The 22,421-nt window shown below is 42.4% G+C and overlaps 1 protein-coding gene across 1 annotated transcript in view; it reads right to left on the minus strand.

Annotated features, from left to right (window-relative positions):
• The window catches only part of LOC124712249 (uncharacterized protein CG3556-like), a 614,255-nt gene extending 593,145 nt beyond the window's left edge, over nucleotides 1-21,110 (minus strand). The window contains exons 1-2 of the mRNA XM_047242544.1: nucleotides 21,093-21,110; nucleotides 20,911-21,021 (exon numbers count right to left, since the gene is read on the minus strand). Coding sequence (XP_047098500.1) covers nucleotides 20,911-21,021; nucleotides 21,093-21,110 — 129 coding nt within the window. The remainder of the gene's footprint in view (nucleotides 1-20,910; nucleotides 21,022-21,092) is intronic.
• Nucleotides 21,111-22,421: the final 1,311 nt, after the last annotated feature.

Raw genomic sequence — 22,421 nt, forward strand, 5'->3', positions numbered from 1 at the left:
TTCAGATTCTTCCAATGAATGTCAGCCTGAAATCTGCTTTTCCTGCTATTTGCTATAAGTGGCTATTGCAGATTAAGTCACACCAGAGGATTGCTACTATACAGGGTGGTCCATTGACAGTGACTGGGCAAAATATCTCACGAAATAAGCGTCAAACGAAAAAACTACAAAGAACGAAACTCGTCTAGCTTGAAGGGGAAAACCAGATGCCGCTATGGTTGGCCCACTAGATGGCGCTGCCATAGTTCAAACGGATATCAAATGCGTTTTTTTAAATAGGAACCCAAATGTTTTATTACATATTCGTACATTTGGTAACAGGTAGTTTTTTTTTTAATTAAATTACAGAACGTAGGTACGTTTGAACCTGCTGCATGTGTACCTCTGATGCGTCTTCACAGAAGGGAACATCTAGAGAGGAGTCGTCAACATCCCACGTGGGCAGTCAAACAGTGGGCCAATGTTCTTGTCACAGATGAGTCCCGATTTGGCCTGGAGAGTCATTCTCATTTCATTCGCATTTGGAGGAAACGTAGGACACGATTTTGGAACCCAAACATTATGCAAAGACACCGATGTCGAGGAGGATCCTTAATGTTGTATATAAGGATTATGTTGACCACATGAACACCTCATGAGCCGGCCGGTGTGGCCGAGCGGCTCTAGGCGCTTCAGTCTGGAACCGCGCGACCACTACGGTCGCAGGTTCGAATCCTGCCTCGGGCATGGATGTGTGTGGTGTCCTTAGGTTAGTTTGGTTTAAATAGTCCTAAGTGACTGATGACCATAGATGTTAAGTCCCACGGTGCTCAGAGCCATTTGAACCATTTGAGCCTCCTCATTAAATTTTGTTGGTGAATCGGCAATGTTTAACTGCTGGCAAGTATAGTGAGGACATTTTGGGTCCTCATTTGCTGTTGTTGCGATTTGGTGCGGCCCCAGACTTCATATTGATGGACGATAATGATCGACCTAATAGAGCAAGAGCGGTTGATGTTTTCTTGGAAGATATTGCAGGCATGGAAAGGCCTGCTGTCTCTCCCGGTTTGAATCTCATAGAGCATGTGTGGGGTGCACTAGGGAGACTAGCTGCACCATGTCAGCATCCACCAGATACTCTCCAAGACATGCCAGCAACTCTCCAGGACGAATAGGCGTTATTGCGTCATTGATGATATCACGCCCCGTCGTTGTCAGGTCGAACTGGAGCCAGAGGTGGTAACACCACATCGTGAACACATTAACCAGTTATAGGACTGTGTGTGTAAATCCGTTGTTGGAAAAAAACGAAAAATATTTTTGTCTACAGTTATGCATATTGCAGTTGTTTACGTTCTGTATTCTTTGCATTATTTCTACTTTACTATCGCCTGTTTGTACTGTTTGATGGTAAAATAAACAACCTTGCAAAAATTTACGCTTGTTGCTTTAATTTTGCCTACATGTATTGACAGCTGTAAGATTCGAACCAGCGTATTGATGGCCACAGCCATGGTCAACGCTCTCGGGCTTAACTGTCCCTGTTATCTGCGTGAGTGTACGAATGATATTTTTCTGAAAGTCTGATGGTATGAGGCCAGTCTCATAGATTCTACACATCAACCTCAATTGCTGTTTGGTTGCCACTTCCCCCAACGATTTCAGTAATTGTGGAGAAATGTTATCTACTCCCTTCGCCTTAATAGAGTGCAGATCTTCCAAAGCTCTGTTAAACTGACATACAGTATCACCTGTATCTTCAGTATCGACTCCTGTTTCTGCTTCCGTCACGTCATCATACAGGCCTTATTGTACTCTTCCCACCCAACCACTCTCTCCTCTGCGTATGAGAGTGAAATTCCCATTGTACTCTAAAAATTGACGAATTTACTTTTAATTTCATAGTCTGCAGCTCGTGGTCGTGCGGTAGCGTTCTCGCTTCCCACGCCCGGGTTCCCGGGTTCGATTCCTGGCGGGGTCAGAGATTTTCTCTGCCTCGTGATGACTGGGTGTTGTGTGCTGTTCTTAGGTTAGTTAGGTTTAAGTTGTTCTAAGTTCTAGGGGACTGATGACCATAGATGTTAAGTCCCATAGTGCTCAGAGCCATTTGAACCATTTTTTTAAATTTCATAAAGGTGAATCTGTCCTTCCGAAAATAATTTCCTTTTCGATTTCTTCATATTTTTGCTGCAGCCATTTGACCTTGGCTTCACTTCCTATTTATTTCATTCGTAAGTGACATATTGCTGTATTACTGTCTTTCCCTGAGCCTTTTTTTTACTTCCTTCTTTTTCCATTCAGTTGAAGTAGTACTTCTGTTACCGAAAGTTTCTTCACGGTTACCTTGACGCCTTCCTGAGAGACAATATCCGCGCTTTCCAAATTAACAATGTATGTGTATACCAGATGTGGCTTGGATTCAAGAAATAGTATCGACAGCGATCGAGAGTTTTATACTAAATAAATTAACAAAACGGCAGCGCTCATCCCCCTTGGTACACAAAACGGTTGTTGCAGAAACAACGAAACAATCAAAGCTAGACAACCTTTAAGTTAATATTCACATCTAGTTAAATTGGAAACGACTTTTCTACAATGCTTATTGATTAACGTTTGACTATGAAATTAGCTAAACTAAATATTCTAAAATGCTTTTAATTTAAGAGAATAAGTTTGACTGCAAAAGTAGCGCTGTAGTAAGATTTTCTACACACAGCGCTGTGAGGTGTAATGCTATTAATAATGAAATCTGAAGTCCACATGTTTTAATATTTTTCACTGTACAGACGGCATAAATTAACGTCCATGCTAATGTGTACAGTGGTGAAAGATAAAACACAAGTAAAGTTTTGAACACATTTCTAATCAAATCATATTTTTACAGCAGATGTTCGCAATCTTCTTAGCTTCAGCAGCTACAAAGTCGGCATTGTTAACGGCCGAATGGAACAGCAGCTTAACCAACAAAACCACACAGCTAGACACGCCAAAACACGTTCCATAATTGGAGGAACTTCCGATCGCTCGACGCCGATAGTCTGTCTTTTTAGGACCGTAGTTCCGTAAAGATGAATCTGCGACCTTTGATTAAGAGAAAACTTTGCTTCATTCGATGTACCCTACGCTAATTTGACTTATTTATCAGTTGTTTTCCACCACGCCTTATACAGTGGTATAAATAACACTTTTTAGGGTTGTGTGTCTCACTCATATACGATGGCTTTGTTGTCCGTCTGTCTGCCTCTCCAATTTTGAAGAACCCGCTTTCTAAGCAACGAGCAGGCACATCGAGTTGAAATTTATGTCACATACTAATGTCTACAGTTCCTTGGTGATATCAAAATTGAAGCTTCTAAGAAAATGCAATCAAAAGATACAGCCATATACAGAATGACAATTACTGAACTACATGAAAAAAACGTAAATTAGTTTCAAACTACGGCATGCACACACTTTTTTCCAACATGTAAACGTCACTACAGAATTTCGGATTTAGGTTATGACACGTTCGATATGCTTGCCATCATTTGCGATGATGTGGCGCAGACGAATAGCGAAACTGTGCATGACCCGCTGAAGCGACGGAACATCGATGCTGTCGTTGACCTCATGGCTGTTTTCAGCTCAGCAATGGCTTTGGGGCTTTATTGCTGCACACCCTGTCTTTAATATAGCCCATAAAAAGCAGTCGCATTTATTCAGATCCGTAGAATATGTCGGCTAATCGAGGCCCATGCCAGAGGCCTCTGGATACACCAGAGTCAGAATGCGGTCCCCAAAGTACTCCTCCAGGACATCACTCTCTTGCTTCGATGAGATCGAGCTCCGACTTGCATGAATCACATCTTGTCGAAGTCTGGGTCACTTTGGATGATGGGGGTGAAATCATCTTCCAAAACCTTCACGCACCGCTCGGTAGTCACCGTGCCATCAAGAAATATCGCACCGATTATTCCGTGACAGGACCTTGCACACCACACAGTCACACGTTGAGGCGGAAGAGACTTCTCGATCGCAAAATTCGAATCCTCACTCCCTCAAAATGCGCCAATTTTGCTTATTGACGAACCCGTCCAAATGAAAGTGGGCTTCGTCACTAAACCAAACCATAAAATTCCCATTAAGCCCCGCGGCCATCAGTGCAGTTTGAACGTCCAAATGCAAACCGTATAGAAGCTACGACGATTTTATTTCATATAGTTCTAAAATTTTCACTCTGTATGTTACATATTTTGATATTCAACATCTCATTCATCAAAACCTGTAGGGTAACTCTCCTTGACATGTAATAATGAAATTTAGCGAGAAGCAAGGTTTCGCATTACAACGAAAGGAAAAAATCCCTGAATTGTTAATTCATAATTATATCACAAGAAAAAATTTTCCTTTTGTCATTTACCACCCAACGTCAAACTAGAATTTAAAAATATAAACGTTGGTTTTCGCGGCTATTGTCACAGTCAAAATTTTTCTGGGTTTATGACCGCATTGTCAATATATGCAATTATCGACGTTTCGGTCACTGCTGCAAGTGACCTTTTTCGGGGTATTTTTTGTTTGTGTACACAAACACCCTGAAAAAGGTCGCTTGCAACACTCACCGAAACGTCGGTAGTTTTACATATTGACAATGCGGTTACAAGCTCAGAAAAATGTTATTGACTGTTGGAATTAAGACATTCGCGAAATCTGACTCCTTGGGACCGATATATTGCTAAAATAAACGTCGATAACAGTAAAAAATCGTCGAGATTCGCGATTTCCAGAATAGATGAACTGTCTAAATACGTAATTAAGTTTGTACGGAACCGTCAATGCGCAATTTCTACTTGAAATTGGTCATTTTTTGTAATAAACGCTATGTTTTTGCAAATCGGTCATCCGGTGCTGATAACTACCATTTATAGAGCGTGATTTTGCTAAATATGAACAATGTGCAGGAAGTGATGCCTGAATCATATGGAGCAAAAAGATCATAAGCATAGTGTCTCTGGTACAGGCTATTTATTAGTTCATCATACCTGTATAGTAAAATGCAGTGTACGACATGATGTGACGAGACCACCGTTAGACAAGGTCTCTTAGCATGTGTGAACGTGATGCATCAATGACTGACGCACAGTTTCGAATGTTCCAGTCTCTCCAGGTCCGAGATGAGCTATGCATAGACGATTTCTTTCACTTGTCCTCGAAGTTACAAATCTAAAGAGTTGACCTCCGGCGACCGGGCATGCCATGATACTGGACCATGTCTTCCGATCCATCAGGCGGGGTGGATGTCGAACTGCCTCTACATGGAAATGGAGCAGTAGACTTGAGCACCGTCATGTAACGGTCACATTACCCGCCGTATCACCAAACGCACGTCTTCCAGCAGGGGGAGCAGCGTCGTCGGCCGGAAGTGCAGATAGGCCTCGCCTGTGTGGTCTTGTGGCAGGATGGGTGGTCCCACCAGTTGGTCACTCGCCACTCATTGAGGCTAAACCAGTGCCGATGGGTTTCGCTGCCGCCACATCACGAGGATTCTCCGTAGTCCACAGGTGGAAGTCGTCAAGATTGGTGATGCCAACCCCTTAAAAGCAGCCACATCTGTGAACGGGATGGATGACAGATATCCCAGAACCATGGTGGCCTGCACAGCAAACCCGAGACCAAATCGTCGCCGCGAAAACAAGTCCGTAGATAATGAGGTCTGCACTCGTTGTACGAAGAGTTACATTCTTCGTAAACTGCAGTTTAGTAGCTTTGGTACACTGCATAAACGACATAGTAAACTGTAGCTTCACCGGTAGTATTGGTAGCTTCGGTATTGAAAGAAACATAAATGAATGTGTCGAAGAGAAACTGGGAACCGACGATTCCTTTGTTTTTGTCTCTTTTTCGTTTTGCACATAATTAGAACTACATATAATTCGTTTTTAGTCCACTGCGTATTTTACATCCTTACACAATATACATTGCTTTTCATAACTAACAAAAATTAGTTGATCGAATAACTTCTGCGCTTTTATGTAATGAAAGCAATTACTTTCGATGCAAGTACACTTCAAATCCACAAACATAAAAACATATGTCTAATTATTGTTGTTATTTTGTACTCAGCAGAAAGTTCATCGGTATGATCAAAGGCAACAATTTCCAGTTGCTATTGGTAACTGCGAAAGTTTTTATGAATAATAGAAAAATATTTTAATTAGGTTCGACGAAGTATTGAAGCGATGTTTGATATATTTTTGTTTTGTAATTCATTTTTTCATTTTACCTTTTTGTCGATGAAATTGTATTTTCTATGGCTATATAAAAAACCTATATTGTTTTCTTTATTTTATTAACATCTTTGTTTCACGTTACAAAGAATAAAATCCGAATTAACATTGACAATTTTAGTTTTGCTAAAAATACTATTTGTTTTTAAGGAGGATAACCGTGTCGAAGAAAAATGTTCAATATGTTACGTTGCCCTTTGTATATCGCCATTCAGTTTCTAGAAGGTTCACTGGTTCTGTTTTTTAGCAGTCTCTAATAATACACTGATCACGTACATACGGAAAGAGGTCGTTATGAGGTATGCGACATCCCTAACGTACATATAACGCAGGCACGACCTTAAGTGGCCAAAATTACTAGGCAAACTACCGTAGTCTACGCTTACTTATGATAATCTACGGTAGACTACGGTAGCTCTACAACACTCGTTATGACATCGATAGTGGCAGTAGTTGTGGAGAAAGTTCCAAACATTCGTCTGTCGTAACGCATGCTGGCGGGCCAGCTGCCTTGTTGCTGATACTGGGGTCATATTCTGCAGTATTCCACATCTGTTCCTGAAAGACCTGTATACTTACCGGGAGCACTCGCCTTTACAGTTACCCAGTTCTGTAAACGAGCCTGTCTCACGCAAATGGCGAATCACTGTTGCGAAGATTTTATGGTGCTGTTGCCGTCGGCGACGAAGCTTTTCCTAGTACCGTCGCACTGCTGCCCGCCCATTTCCTCTTGCTTTTCCGTATGTGAAGGGCATGTCAACTTGTTCTTGTTTGGTAGATGGGGCTGCCGTCTTTCAACGCTGCACTGAACGACATACATCCACCCCAGAGCCAGTCGACAACAAGAGTGATGTGGATACCCCTAGTATCAATGTATGAAAGCGCCGCCGTCATGGACAACATTCCTATTCTCTTGAGTGTCAAGCAGAAACTCTAGTGGAGACAGAAAATTCCCTCTTGAGGTCTGGTGTGTTTTCATGTGTGCTTTTATTCAGGGAAACCTACACTGCCCAGCAGTATCTCCCCATTTGAAAAATTCACTCTGTATTAAACGGTTCAAATGGCTCTAAGCACCACGGGACTTAACATCAGACTTAGAACTACGTAAACCTATCTAAGGACATCACATACGCCCGAGGCATGATTCGAACCTGCGACCGTAGCAGCAACGCGTTTCCGGACTGAAGCGCCTAGAACCGCTCGGCCACAGCGGCCGGCTCACTCCGTATAAAATACAGCTCGTCCGGTGAAGTAAAGTGTTTAATATAAATACATTTGAACAGATAAAACCGTCATTAAGGGAACAGTCGCGCTAACGTAGAGCAACGCTGAATAGATAGATATTTAAAGCGCCAAGCAACTATCTTTCCACGCTTCATTTTGATCCTCAATGGACGCTAGTCGGACAAATTCTACCACGAACAGTCGCTCCCTGGTGATATCGGACTCCAGAATTTGCCTTACCCTGCGTGACATTATGCCAAGCGTCCAGAAATAAGAGCAGTTATTATAGAGGCGAACCGGCAATCTGAAGCCGTCTCAAGGTATTAGCAAGTCACGGCGAAGCTGGCAGGCGAGCTGAGCTTCGCGGGTCGCGTGTCGCAGCGTCTGGGTTAACGAACTGGGCCAGCAAATGTCAGACGTGCACACTGCGGGCCGAATCCAAACATAGACCAGACACTGCTCTGGTCCGATTTACACCTAACTGCTGCTTCTGACACTTCTAAATTAAAACCATTGTGTACAGTAACGCAATTGCTCGTAAGGGTTTTCCTTCGTGAGATTTACAAAAAAATTATTAGAACACTTAACCGTATAAACTCAACATTACAACGGAAAAAAATAATGTAATTTCTTAAACAGCTAATGAAACTACTTTAGACACTTTACGCACCTGAAACTACGATAATTGGCGGCAGATCCTAAAAATCACGGAAACCAATACAAAAATTTTACGTCCGAAACGCGAAGTCCGAGAATTTAGCCGAAAAAGAAATCACATTAAATCTATAAAGTTTCGGATAGAATCCTACATACGAACAGAAAACGGCAATTTTTAAGTCACGTGGGTAAACTGTCTCTCAAAGCACAAAATTTAAGAAAGACGAAAACGGGAAGTGGCATCCGTCGAGCAACCATTTGAAACAGGGAAACTCTGAACTCTGAAATTATAAAAATAAATAAGTAAATTACGCGCTTCATATTGATACTTATGCAATACTGTGTCAGTAATCTTACGTCTGTGTAGCATTTCAGAAAACCACCGGCCGACCGAGAAGTCACAGTAAAAAATGAAATCCAGTTGAAAATTGTCAGAAGGCAGCGATTTTCCCTAAATCCAAAAAATTATCTATGTCTTTTTAATAACAATATTATTGTCATAGTATGCTAATGATGCTGAAGCAGTTATGTATCTCTTACCCGTCGACCAAGAGCTTGAACAGTTAAAAAAAAAAGAAAATGTGTCTGACAAATATTTTGTGCACAAAAAAGGTACTCTCTTAACTTAACGGAAGTGAAAATGCACACACTTGTGAACTACAATACACTACGACACAGAACTTTGGACTAGACTGAAGTGTCACGACAGAGAAATGTAGCTGCATAAGAAAACAGGTGTTTTCGTCAAATTTTAACGAGAAGATCCCAGGTTATTAGAGGAATAAGGCCCTCGGCTTAAGTAGTGCTTCAACAAGTTCGTTGTTCTCAGGCGAAGATGAGTAAGGAATTATGCTAAACTTTGCCTCAAAACGACACCGTCAATCCGCTGATGACACGAGACTTCCTCATCAAACTTCAGCTCGCTAATGTCTTACTAAAATTTTTTTTCATCTTTGCGACTTACAATTCGTATTTTAGTTGTGTGTAAATTGCTGCAAGCTCTGGGATATCAGAAAAAACGTGGACAATCCAAAGTACATGTTTTTAAGAGAAAGTGCTTTTTGCTGTAATTAAAAAAAACATCCCACATGCCACATTCGAATGCCCACTGCATTATTTACGAGTTACTCTGCGGAAACCAACAACGTATTTACAAAGGTACTCTTAAAACACATTGCATTTCTTATCACTTGCTTGGAGACCAATTTTGCGGAATAATTGCTCAGTTTTTCTTGTTCTGGAATTCGGTCACTTTTTCCTACAGACAGTTCTGAAGTCTAAACAATGCTTTAGCCAATGAAATTCTGTCCAACGTGCCCTAATTACACATCAGCCTACTTCAGTGTCTCGATGACCGCGATAATGTGTTCCTCTATCGCCTAGTCTTTCTCCTCTTCCTCTAATTAACACGGTTTTTTCACTATATCCACGTCACATAGCTGCTCAAATCACGCTTTTTAACTAACCGCTGGTGGTTTTCATCATTCCTGCCCCGCCGCCCTCTCTGCTGTTGATTGTGACGTTGCATTCCTAAGTGAATGTGAGCAGTTATTTGGCAAATTCGGACATATTCGCTTTTCTTGAGACTCAGTGGGCTACATACGAGTAGAGCCAGATATTATGGAAAAGCTCCTAGCACATCATTCATTATACGCTGCTGCGCCGAACAAGGAAGAGCACGTGAACCGACTTGATTTTCGGTCTTCTTCAGCCATTCAATATTACTGTTGGATCATCTGCTTTGGCTTTGTAAGTATGACGACTGTAGAATTAACTGACAGACCAATGAGTGATTTCTTTGATATCAGTACAGTTTGTTTTAGAGTTGGAGTTCATTGTAACCTTGTAGATTTCCTAATTCATAATAGCATGAAATCAGATCATATTCCTATTTCCTGATTCTGCTCAAAGTTTTTATTGAAATATTATATTTAAAATAATTAATTCATTAACCAAGCATTTATTGCTTGCAGTTTTCTTCAGTCATGTGAAGTAATCCTCATGGGATGACTTGTTGCAGTAAAAGCAAAAGCATTAAGTTTAAAGTAAAATTGATTTCTGCCATTTCAACAAAAACGTAACTGCTAATTAATCATTTCTGTCATATTTAAAAAAACTGTTGCTGTATAACTTGTAATGTGTACTGTATTTATCTGATTTGGTTTGGCGTACGGTATTCCGACGTCGTCTCATATTTTGGATATTTTTTATATATGAATATTGACACAAAAGGCATGTAAATCAGTTTTAATAACTTGAGAACCATTTAATCTTTATAGGTACACATTAACGTGTTGTGAAGCGACTAAGTACTAATGCGTGAGTATTTTAAGTATACGGAGAGTTGTGCATTTTCAATTTCTCGCGGCGTAATGAATAATCCATTAAATTTCGGGCATGCAGCCGCGCAAATAAAATTTCTTCTGCTGATATTTCGGCCGCGTATCGTCCGGCCATCTTCAGAGCGAGTTCCAAGACTGACGACAAGGTGCGACGCGCGGCCTTATATGCTCCACCGCGGCGGTACTGCGCATGCAGGTCACAGATGCTGCGCCGCCTGTGGCCAAGGCGTACGGACATTCGATATGCTTATCGATGTTTGATCGGCGGCGGTGACACGGTGACGACTTCTCTGCAATTTAATTACTCCAAGAGCCGGATTCCATGCTTTGTCCAGATTAAAACCATTGTCTCTGTTTATTAAATTGTTGGCTAATCGAATTTCTATGGCTTCCTTGAATACAGATTCCCAAAAAGAAGAGGTGGATGTTAAAATCTTCACATCACTGTAATTCATGGAATGACCCGTATCAATATAATGTTCGGCCACAGCTGACTTGTCTGGTTGTAATAAGCGTGTGTATCTTCGATGCTCCACACACCTCTCATGAACGGTGCGTGTTGTTTGACCTATGTATGACTGCTCACAATTTCCGCAAGGAATCTGGTACACACCCGCCTTACGAAGCAGTAAATCGTCCTTCACAGAGCCGAGTAAAGCCGCAATCTTCATGGGGGGCCGGAAGATCACCTTAACACAGTGTTTCTCAAGAATACGGCCTATCTTTGAAGAAAGAGCACCCACATAAGGCAGAAACACCCTAGATCTGAAGAAATTACCATCTTCTTCCCCATCACATACCTTCTTTTTAGGTTTTACATCGAATGCTCTACCTCCCCTTTCTGGATGTTGTCGTTCGCCATAAAAGTGATGGCACATTAGGACATGCCGTACATCGGAAACCAACGCACACAAATCTATACCTTCATGCCAGTAGCTGCCATCACCCTTCTCAGAGCATGGGTGTCCTTAAGACCTTAGTGCATCGGGCGCACTGCATATCCGATGAAGACAATTTACAAGGAGAGCTAACATACCTCAAGAGTATTTTTAAATCGAATGGATATTCTCTGCAACAAATTCGTAGAGCATTCGATGTAAAACCTAAAAAGAAGGTATGCGATGGGGAAGAAGATAGTAATTTCTTCAGATCTAGGGCGTTTCTGCCTTATGTGGGTGCTCTTTCTTCAAAGATAGGCCGTATTCTTGAGAAACACTGTGTTAAGGTGATCTTCCGGCCCCCCATGAAGATTGCGGCTTTACTCGGCTCTGTGAAGGACGATTTACTGCTTCGTAAGGCGGGTGTGTACCAGATTCCTTGCGGAAATTGTGAGCAGTCATACATAGGTCAAACAACACGCACCGTTCATGAGAGGTGTGTGGAGCATCGAAGATACACACGCTTATTACAACCAGACAAGTCAGCTGTGGCCGAACATTATATTGATACGGGTCATTCCATGAATTACAGTGATGTGAAGATTTTAACATCCACCTCTTCTTTTTGGGAATCTGTATTCAAGGAAGCCATAGAAATTCGATTAGCCAACAATTTAATAAACAGAGACAATGGTTTTAATCTGGACAAAGCATGGAATCCGGCTCTTGGAGTAATTAAATTGCAGAGAAGTCGTCACCGTGTCACCGCCGCCGATCAAACATCGATAAGCATATCGAATGTCCGTACGCCTTGGCCACAGGCGGCGCAGCATCTGTGACCCGCATGCGCAGTACCGCCGCGGTGGAGCATATAAGGCCGCGCTTGGCACCTTGTCGTCAGTCTTGGAACTCGCTCTGAAGATGGCCGGACGATACGCGGCCGAAATATCAGCAGAAGAAATTTTATTTGCGCGGCTGCATGCCTGAAATTTAATGGATTATACGGAGAGTTGTTAACATTCGCTTATTTTTTTGAAACTGCCACACAACGGGTTTAGTGTGAACTTTTAATTTAGCAGCAGGCGAGGAAATTGAGACATTATGCGCATGTTGTTATTAATCAGTCGTAACACGCGAACGACTCCAGATTAAGCACTTTATTGCTACAACAATAAAATGAAATAAATACGGAGTATTTAAGCACAACTCAGGCTCTTAGGCCTCTTAAATGAGTGGTGGAGCACGAGAGTGTCACACGAACTGTGGAACACAGCTGTAGTGATACCTCTCTACAAGAAAGGAAGACGAAGGTCAGTGAGAACTGTGGGGTAATTATCCTAGTAAGTGCTTCTTACAAACTCTACGTCAAAATTACTCACAGTATAATGAGATAGTTGACGCCCTCCTAAGTGAGGAAAAAACTGGTTTTAGAAAAGGAAGATCTTTTCTGACAATGTTTCTATGGCACGTCAGTCAAAACACGAAAGTACAACCTCGACGCTGACATTGTTTTCATAGATTATGAAAAGGCTTTCGACAGAGTGAGCAGAAGCAAGCTTTGAAATATCACGCAAAAGACGAGGCTATCCGGGACATCGAAAACATGTTACAAAAAGTTCGTGTGAGCACACAGAAATTAAAATAAATACAGGGAAAAAATGATAGCGAAACAACTAAAGAAATGGCCTTGAAATGCTGATTTCCAGACCCCTTCAAAATAGTATTAGATGAACACTCAATAGAACAAACGAGCGAGGTGGCGCAGTGGTTAGCACATTGGACTCGCATTCGGGAGGACGACGGTTCAGTCCCGTGTCCGGCCATCCTGATTTAGGTTTTCTGTGATTTCCCTAAATCGCTGCAGGCAAATGCCGGGATGGTTCCTTTGAAAGGGCACGGCCGACTTCCATCCCCATCCTTCTCTAAGCCGATGAATCCGATGACCTCGCTGTCTGGTCTCCTCCCCCAAACAACCCAACTCAACTCAATAGGACAGGTATCACACTCTCAGTTGTTAGGTTGTGGTGTAACTATAAATATAAAAAGGACGCAAATAACAAATTAAATGAATTTTAAATTATATCTGGCAAAATACACAGACCACTAGGTGACATGATTTTTCTGATCCATTAAGTCTGGAGTAGAACTGTCCGTCTGCCAGTAAGTTTTTGTACGCTCCTTGCGACGATTAGGTTTACCTCGGTACTGATCTTTATTCCCAGACCCCTTACGTACACTATCAGCCAACGGCTTTGCCGCAGCGCTAACACCAGTTCCCGTCAGACCACCGTAGTTAAGCGCTGTCGGGCTAGACTAGCATTTATATGGTCGACGTCATGGTCTGCCGAGCGCAGTTGTCAAGCAAGATGCACTCAGCCCTTGTGAGGCCAATTGAGAAGTTATTTGATAGAGAAGTAGGGGCTCCGCTCACGAAAACTGACAACGGCCGGGAGAGTGGTGTGCTGACAACGCGCCCCTCCATATCCACATCCAGTCTCGAGTCTCGGTGAGGATGAGATGGCTGTCGGTCGATACCGTTGGGTCTACCGCGGTCTGTTCGGACGGAGTTATTTGTGAATTTATCGATCAGGGTAAGGGGAGTATTATACAGGGCGATCGAAACGTTGCCGCTTGCGGGCGTTGCTGCAGCGTATATGCAATGTACTGCGACTCCGATGCGGGTATTTAAGCACCGACGTGTAGGCAATGGATTAGTGCGGTGTTCGTGTCCTTCCGGAGTTAGTGGGGTAAATGGAGAAACCTGAACTGTGGGGATGTTATTGCCAAATGCTTCCAATTAGGACCAACCTGATATTATGCTTTTCTTAGCTGTCAAAGGACAAACACCGGTAGATATCCACTGAAGTATGAAGAATGTGCAAAGGACAGCATGTCTGTTGAAAACCAGCCACGACAAGGGATGCTGCTGTTTCATGATAACGCACGTCCCCATATCGTAAGACAGAAGTTACGCCAACTGAAGTGGGAGAAAGTCGAGCACCCGCTATAGTCGTAGTGGTATCAACGTTCGATACACTTGTTAGGGGTTGCAGATATCGACCGCGGTCCGTAATAGATATCGCTGGCTTCGCGACTAGCGTCGCTCCGCGGCTTGTGACAAGTATCAAGCGAGCTCTCGGCCACTCTTGCTCTGGATCTCAACTAGGAATGTAGCATAGCCTTCAGCTGATAGGAAGCAACCTCTAGCAAGGCGCTTCGTCAAGTATGGCGTAAGTACTGCCTCTCTAGATATGTTTGTAATTATATCTATGCAGCCTATGAAGAAGCCTGTAACACAATTTAAGTACAATATATATTATTTTTTACCAACGACTACTAATTATTTCAGTCGTTGCAGACACCGACTATGCAGCCGACTTCACTGCCAAATCTGCAATATATGTTTCTACGAGGGTGAGTCAAATGAAAACCTTAAATTTGTAATAACAAATCGAAATTTCACGCCGTTATCCTGTAAGTTGATAAGCGAGCTACAAACAGCGCGCAGAATGGACTGTAGGGGGCAGCATAGTGCAGATACACACATACCGTCGCAGTATCAGTATAAAGATGGCCGCCCTACTTGCGACTTGCACCAGGGAAGAACAGCGTTCTGTAATTCGGTTTTTGCGTAGTGAAGGTGCGGAACCTATTGAAATTCATCGACAAATGAAGGTTCAGTAGGGTGATGCATATTTGTCACAGCAGCAAGTCTACGAATGGAGTAGGAAGTTCGCAAATGGTGTGACTTCAGTGGAAGATGCTCCTCGTTTAGGTCAGGCACAACGAGTTGTAACTCCACAGAACATTGCAGCAGTTGAAGCCATAGTGAAGGAAAACCGCCGAGTGACACTGAATGACATTGCAGCATGTTTACAGATTAGTCATGGGTCAGCACACCACATTGTGCATGATGTGCTCCAGTTTCACAAAGTGTCTGCAAGATGGGTGCCACGGAAGCTGACTCCTGAAATGAGACAACGACGTGTTGATGCTTGTGAAGAACTTCTTCGGTGCTTTGAACGAGAAGGTGATGGCTTCCTTGCAAGAATCGTTACTGTGGACGAAACCTGGGTTCACTTCCACCAACCGGAAACGAAGAGGGCGCCATTCCTCATCACCAAGACCAAAGAAGCTTCGAACAGAACCATCAGCAGCGTAGGTTATGCTGACTCTCTTTTGGGACAAAAAAGGCGTCATTTTGGAGCGTTACATGCCTAGAGGGACCACTGCCTCCAGTGCATCACACACAGATCTCCTAAAAAATCATCTGCGGCCTGCAATCAAATCAAAGCGACGTGGGTTGCTGTCTGCACAGTAAATAAATTTTTAAAAAATGTTTCAGGCTTTCATTTGACTCACCATCGTATTTAGCATTGGCCACCTGTCATCATAACAACTAACGACGAGAATCATAATAGTCGTGATCTCTTCCCATGCGATTACCAAGCCTCTGGTCCCTTCAAAAAGCCCTTGAAAGGTCGACAATTCCTGTCGGACGAAAATGTGCAGCAGGCAGGACGGAGTTCTTCACGCAGCAAGAGACGGTGTTTTACCGAACGGGGGTATCTCACAGCGATTTTACCTGACTGGCATTGCGGCCTCGGAAAGGGAGCTTTTTGATTGCAACTTACACTACATGACCACAATAATAGTCTGAAGAGATCCATATTTATTTCTATGAATTTCTGTGGTTCAAATGGCTCTGAGCACTATGGTACTTAACATCTGTGGTCATCAGTCCCCTATAACTTAGAACTACTTAAACCTAACTAACCTTAGGACATCACACACATCCATGCCCGAGGCAGGATTCGAACGTGCGACCGTAGCGGTCATGCGATTCCAGACTGAAGCGCCTAGAACCGCAAAGGACACTCTGGCCGGCTGAATTTCTGTGTGAACGGCGTTGCGTTAATGACTACACTACAAGGATTTTTAAATTGTGCTCTCACTGTTACTTTTCCATCGTCGTATATTTGTAATTTTTCGGTCTATGTCGCAAGAACAATATGTGCTACATTACAGATTAGATTTTATTACGGAATTCGTTAGTCCCTTCAAAATACACACATCCCGTGGAACAGTGTAAACCATTATTAGAAGTATGATAATGGGATGGGGTATCACAAATCCTTTCCTTTTTATGCGATAGAAATTAAGAAATTAATAGATAAACTTACGACGCGCCACATTTCCCATACATGAATCAACATATTCAGTGCCTTATAGGATAGAATGTGAGAAACTAAGAAAAAGGTTGTCTCAGCTTACACTGACACAATACACAGCGTAATCTGCGGTGCTTATCAAACTAGCGTATGGATGGAGATGTTGCTGTTTCTTTCCCTCAGAGTTGGTATTACAGACGTCGCTCATACATTCGGTTGCAGCGGGGTTAAGAGGAGAAGTTCTACATATAGTGATTTTCATAGTAATCCAGTAAGTGTACGTAATGCTGACTGGTCGCTAGCAACAGATCTTGGGTGTTCCAAAGAAACATTATATTGATTCCAAACTCTTTATTATGCGTTTAGGGCGTGGCTCTTGTGTTTGGTTCCTGTGACAAGATCTACGAGTTCCAGACTGGGAAGTACTTCATAACAAGGTTTAGAGAACACACATACAGAAGTAATAATAGTGCAATAGGCTGCCACTTAAAAACGAAGGACCAAGATTTACCCTCGTTGCATGAAGGTTTAAAAATCCTTCCCATCGAGCATAAGGGAATTCACCGTGATATCCCGCAGAAACACGAAGTTTACGTACATCGCAAATTATATTCTAACATTGTGAATGACGGGCAAATTGCAACCAACAGGAATTGGTCTTTTAATATCTTTGACGACGTATTGCTTTAGTGATATCATTTAGGACTCCTGCTTTCACGACGCTCGTTTATCATCCTTCTGTTCGTTTTATTGGTTTATTTCTGTATGAATTGATACTCGTTTTTGGGGTGCCCATTCGACCCTTTGTGAAAATGTGTGGCTGGCTTTCCCAGTTTTCGTAACACTTGGAATTTCATTCACCGAAGTTTGTTTCAAGTTGTTATGTGCAAATATAAGTGATGGCCTATTTGGCATCGCCCTGAGCGCATCATGCTGCTCCTGGGACAGTTTCTTCGTGGTTTTTAATAGAGATTTTGTTGTTTGCTTATTATTTTTCATTCCTGTCCTCGTAACTTGTGTTTTGAGTGATTTTATATGCAAGGACGACCCACTGAGATTACTATTTGCTCTTATCACTTTCGATTGTTGTGTGAAATATGTTTGGTTTTTCATTCTTAAAAAGGAGTGCGAGAACTGCGTCTATGCCGTCCAGAGTGCAACATGCTCTAGTGTAACAGCTTTCAGCAGCTTTTTTGGAACGGTTTTATGATTAATTCCTATAGTTTAACTATAGGACTTAAATCTTGAATTCCTATGCTTGTGTAAAAATAAGATCTTCGTAAAATCTCCTCTTCCCTCCACATCTTGTATCCCCCACTGCAGTTGGAATCACATGGTATGTGTAAGCTAATGATATAATTTGTTACTGCCATTTAATACATTCGTATTTCAATGTATTCTGCTGTACTATATGGGTTGTTCCCATTAATATTCAGATTTTTTATGATATTTATTTTTACATGGGGCCGACTGTAGCCTTTTTGTTACTTCCTGTAATTTGTCTTGTATTTGAGCGCGTTTAGAGCGCTGTGTTCGGTACACCATCTGGCGGATTTTTAATTTACTTCGCTCTGGTCAGCATGATTTGTTCACTTTAGTTTTCATGTTCAGCCACTGCGCTTGACTGTTTTCTCTGTGTTATCTCGTGCACTGTATGTCAGTGTCTATGCAGCTTTCTTGTTCCGTACACTGATACATATTCTGTAAATTTGTCTGCCATTTGTTTTGCCTTAATGTGTGGGTTGTGAAGTATTTTTGTACTCATGATGTTTGCATATTTTTAACAGACCTGCTGATGGTGGCCCACGCCCGAAGGGCGTAATATAGTATGGCTTCAATATAATATTTCTATGGAACACCTAAGACGTGTTATTAGCGACCAGTCAGCATTGTATACGTTACTGGATTACTCACAGTGGTCGCATAACTCATGCGCGACTTCAAATCGCAATTGCAATTTTCATAATAGATTCGCCAACCAAGAAAAAATGCACAAGGTATGCACAGTGTTAGTGGGCATAGACTATCATCAAAATCATATGATACTGCGTGATTCAGAAACGGATTCCAATAAACTGTCCCTGGTTGGATTGCGGGGGTAGCTTAGGGGCACGCAAGTCGCCGATGTGGCTCCCAATAGACTTCCACCAGGCCACTGAGTCACACGAACTACTAACCGACTAGGGGCAGGTCATCTGAGTATTAATAAAACGAGAAATTTGTTAAAATTAATATCCTCTCCGTACTGTGAATGTTACTTCATTGAAGAGTACACTTGTACCTATACTGATGGAATATGATAAACACAAGCACCCAAGATAATTAGATTTTACAATATTTTAAAAAGAAAGGATTACTTTTGTTAGAGTAACTCATAGTTCCATAAATACGATTCTTGCCAAATGTATTTGCCGTTGCATCCGTCTTGTGAAACAGTAAAACTTGAGCTCTCGCCTAATTTTTCGCGTATCAATATATAATTTGATTTTACACAGTATGTTGCGTTTTATATTTTATAATGGAGTCATCTAAATATTCGGTTTGTATTATTACGTGACCACTGTATCTGGAGAAATGAGCTTTGCCTGAAACCAATAAATAAAACTTCTGACAATAGAATGTATATTACGAGACGTCCGGATGGGTTGCTACTTTCATTTTTACGTACGCTGTACGCTACGAAAATGACTGTGTCAGCTGATTACTTATTTCGCAAAAACATGGAATCGCTATTCTAGGAGAACACATATTGGATACCGCAGCTCCAAGGATTAGATTTTACGGCCTGGTTCAGTGCAGCAGACACGGCCATAGTATTTCTTCATTACCCCTTTACTGGGGAAAACACTTTGTGATGTCTTTCTGCCATTTACGTAGCAATCGGCCCAAAGTCGCTATAAGGACTCTTGGAAACAGGCAGAATATTGCAAAAGGATGCCCTTCGCTGAGTGTGAAAGGCATCTGAGCAGCTAATGGCTCAACAGGCATACCTGGAAGAGAAGTCGGTGTCTACAGACTTGCTTCGAAATTCCTTTATTGTGTTTCTCAGCGTCGTGTCATCGTAAATAGTACCATGACCGATTTTGACTTCTTAGCAAGTCGTATCTAAAAACAAAAAAGGGGGGGATCTAAAGTACTATGAAACTAAATTGCAACTAATATTGAGATAAAATAGCCATACGTCTGCACACAGCTTCATTTACTATAACCGGTTTCACTCGTCGGCCGTGAGAACCGTCAGATCTATGAAAATAAGGGTATTTAGCAACAAAATTAGGTAAAATTGCCTTAAAGTCGGCTTACTGCATATAAACTTCGAAACATTCCCTTGATGGTAAAACGTCAAAGAGTACCGCTAGGTACCATAGTTAAGAACTGTCGTGTTGTCGCCAGGTCAATGAATGTAAGTTAATACTTTGTAAACCGACTTTCAATCAATTTCATCTAACGTTGTTGCTAAGAACTGTAATTTTCAGATCTGACGATGCTCTCACCTGACAAGTGAAACAGGTTGTTATAAAACTGTGTGCCACTTGCAGCTTTGTTACCTCTATATCAATTACAGCAGTAGTATGTCACCGGTAGGCCCTACCTGCGTTTGCTAAATTGCAGCAAACATCTCTGCTCCTTTGAAATCCTTGCACTCTAACACGTCAGCGGAACAGGCCAAAGGAGCCACATGCACAGTGAAAAATTCCGCGCTCGTATTGAAATGAAAACAATTATAAATTCTATGTTTGGAGCGTAAAGTGTGTTGTGTAAAAATAATTTGCTAATAAAACCGAATTCGAAACTTCGAAGGGACGTGGTAATTTGACATATTAAAACGAAATAATCAACTTAATACTGCATGTTATCTCTTATAGCGGTGTTCAGTATCACCTTTCTTTATTTGTAGAATAAATTTTTTTTATTTACGTCTATGAGCCCAAAATTGTTAGGTTCTTAGACTACTGGTTCCGGTCAGCAGTGACCACCTTCAGATCTGTCTAAAAATATGTCCTAATGTAATGAAGCCATAGTGGCATCGTCAGAAGACAAACAAATTATATTAGGATATGTCTTAAAACAGATCTGAGCATAACCGATAGCCGAAGGACCTAACAATTTTGTGTTCGTTGGCGGAAATAAATTTATTTTGTACTTTCTGGATCACTGTTCTATTCGCGTCCAAGTCGCAGCTTGTGAATCACTTATTTATTTTGTAAGTCAATGTGAACTTATCACATTCCATGCGCCAAATACAGATTTATTAAAGTATTGGGATCTTTCCATATAACAGCTTCTAATTGTGTGGACGATTCTCGTGTGAGGGGAGAGAAGTTTGTCCGTTCCAGCTTAAAGTATTTGAGCAGTGACCGACGACTGCGGCAGAAGCTTGCGTGGTACTCACCGTGCCGTCAGCCCCTTGTGCTTTCGCTGCTGCAGAGTCGACCACCCCGCAGTCGACGCTCGACTGTTCCGCAGCTGACAGCTGACTGGCGCAGCGCCGGGGCCCGCTGCCCTTCGGCCGCGCCCGCCAGCGTTCGTCAAGACTCGGCCCGCGCTCGTGACGTCACGGTCCGGGCCGCCAACGGCAGGCCGTTGAGTCATCGCTCGGCTGCGCCGTGCCAGCCGAGTCGAAATGTGCGGCCGCCCGGCTCGGCTTGTCAATTAATCATAAAGGGGATTTCATGCGGGCTGGTCACGGCATCACGGACCAGAAACGGCCAATCGAATTCTGGCAATTTAGCTCCACGGGGCCTGCCATCGAGTACAGCTCAATAACACCGACGGCGATTTCTGCTCAAATCGCCACGGAAAGGAAGCTGTCAGGACAATAACATAAGTTGAAAGTGCGGAAAAAGTTGACTGCAGTGAAAAAAGATAAAAATATTAACACTATGTACCCTTCCCTGGAGCTCTGTATCTTTGTACTTAAAAAAAAAAAAAAAAAAAAAGGAAGTCAGCATTGTCCTGCACAAAAGCTGTATTGAGACTGGGTACCCTTGTTTATACTTCCCCTAAGATTAACCTAAGAAAAAAGCCCTATCCACTCCCCACACCCCTCACTGCATTTGCAGCCGCCTCCAATTCGAAGTGGATCCCTGATTTATTAGACAAATCCCGACACCTTTCCACCCTACGACGCAAGACACGGAATCTACAGCCTACCCGTTCGCAGAACCGTTTGACCCTCTGATTCAGACCCTCCACATGGCTCCATACCAATGGTCTATTACCAGTCCTGCCAACTACACTGCAGACTGTGAGCTATGCCATCTATACTGCAAGAAAGACTGGCTGCCTTTCATTGGAAACCAAGGAGAATCTCTTCTGATCTGTAGGTGCATACCAACACCTGCAGTTGGCTGCACCCTGTGGTTTCTTTCTGGCAGCTGGAAGCACCCATCTCACATCTGGGATGACTATCCGCATCCCCCTGCTCCATGTCCTGATATGAACAACGAGCACACATTGGACTTCTTACTATCTTCAGGCCCATATTGCAAAGGGGTTCCATCGTGCACCTTACACTTGAGCTCAGATTTGTTAATAATCCTACCCTCTGTGCTTGCAGGCTAAGAAGCATCCTACAGAACAGAGCAACCACTGAAGCTGGCTCAGGATATTAGCCACAAATCGCCTGTAACCTTTTTGTCAGACAAGCTGGGCAGGTCTTTCATCAATTTCCCAGAAAGTCTTCTGCTGCCTACCACACCTTGAAATGGTTTCTCGTCCAGGATGAGACATGTTACAGAACTTTTCGCTTTACATTCATTCGACACTACATTGAAGTTCTGCAAGTTCCTTTAATGAGAAACATTCCATCTTCGATAGTGAGTCATGGACTGTGGACAGTGATAGACAACATCATGGACACATCACTGTCGATTGGCTAGCCTAGCCGACTTGGAGGATAGT

The sequence above is a fragment of the Schistocerca piceifrons genome, chromosome 8 (genome assembly GCF_021461385.2).
Source record: "Schistocerca piceifrons isolate TAMUIC-IGC-003096 chromosome 8, iqSchPice1.1, whole genome shotgun sequence".
In the NCBI taxonomy this organism is placed as follows: domain Eukaryota; kingdom Metazoa; phylum Arthropoda; class Insecta; order Orthoptera; family Acrididae; genus Schistocerca; species Schistocerca piceifrons.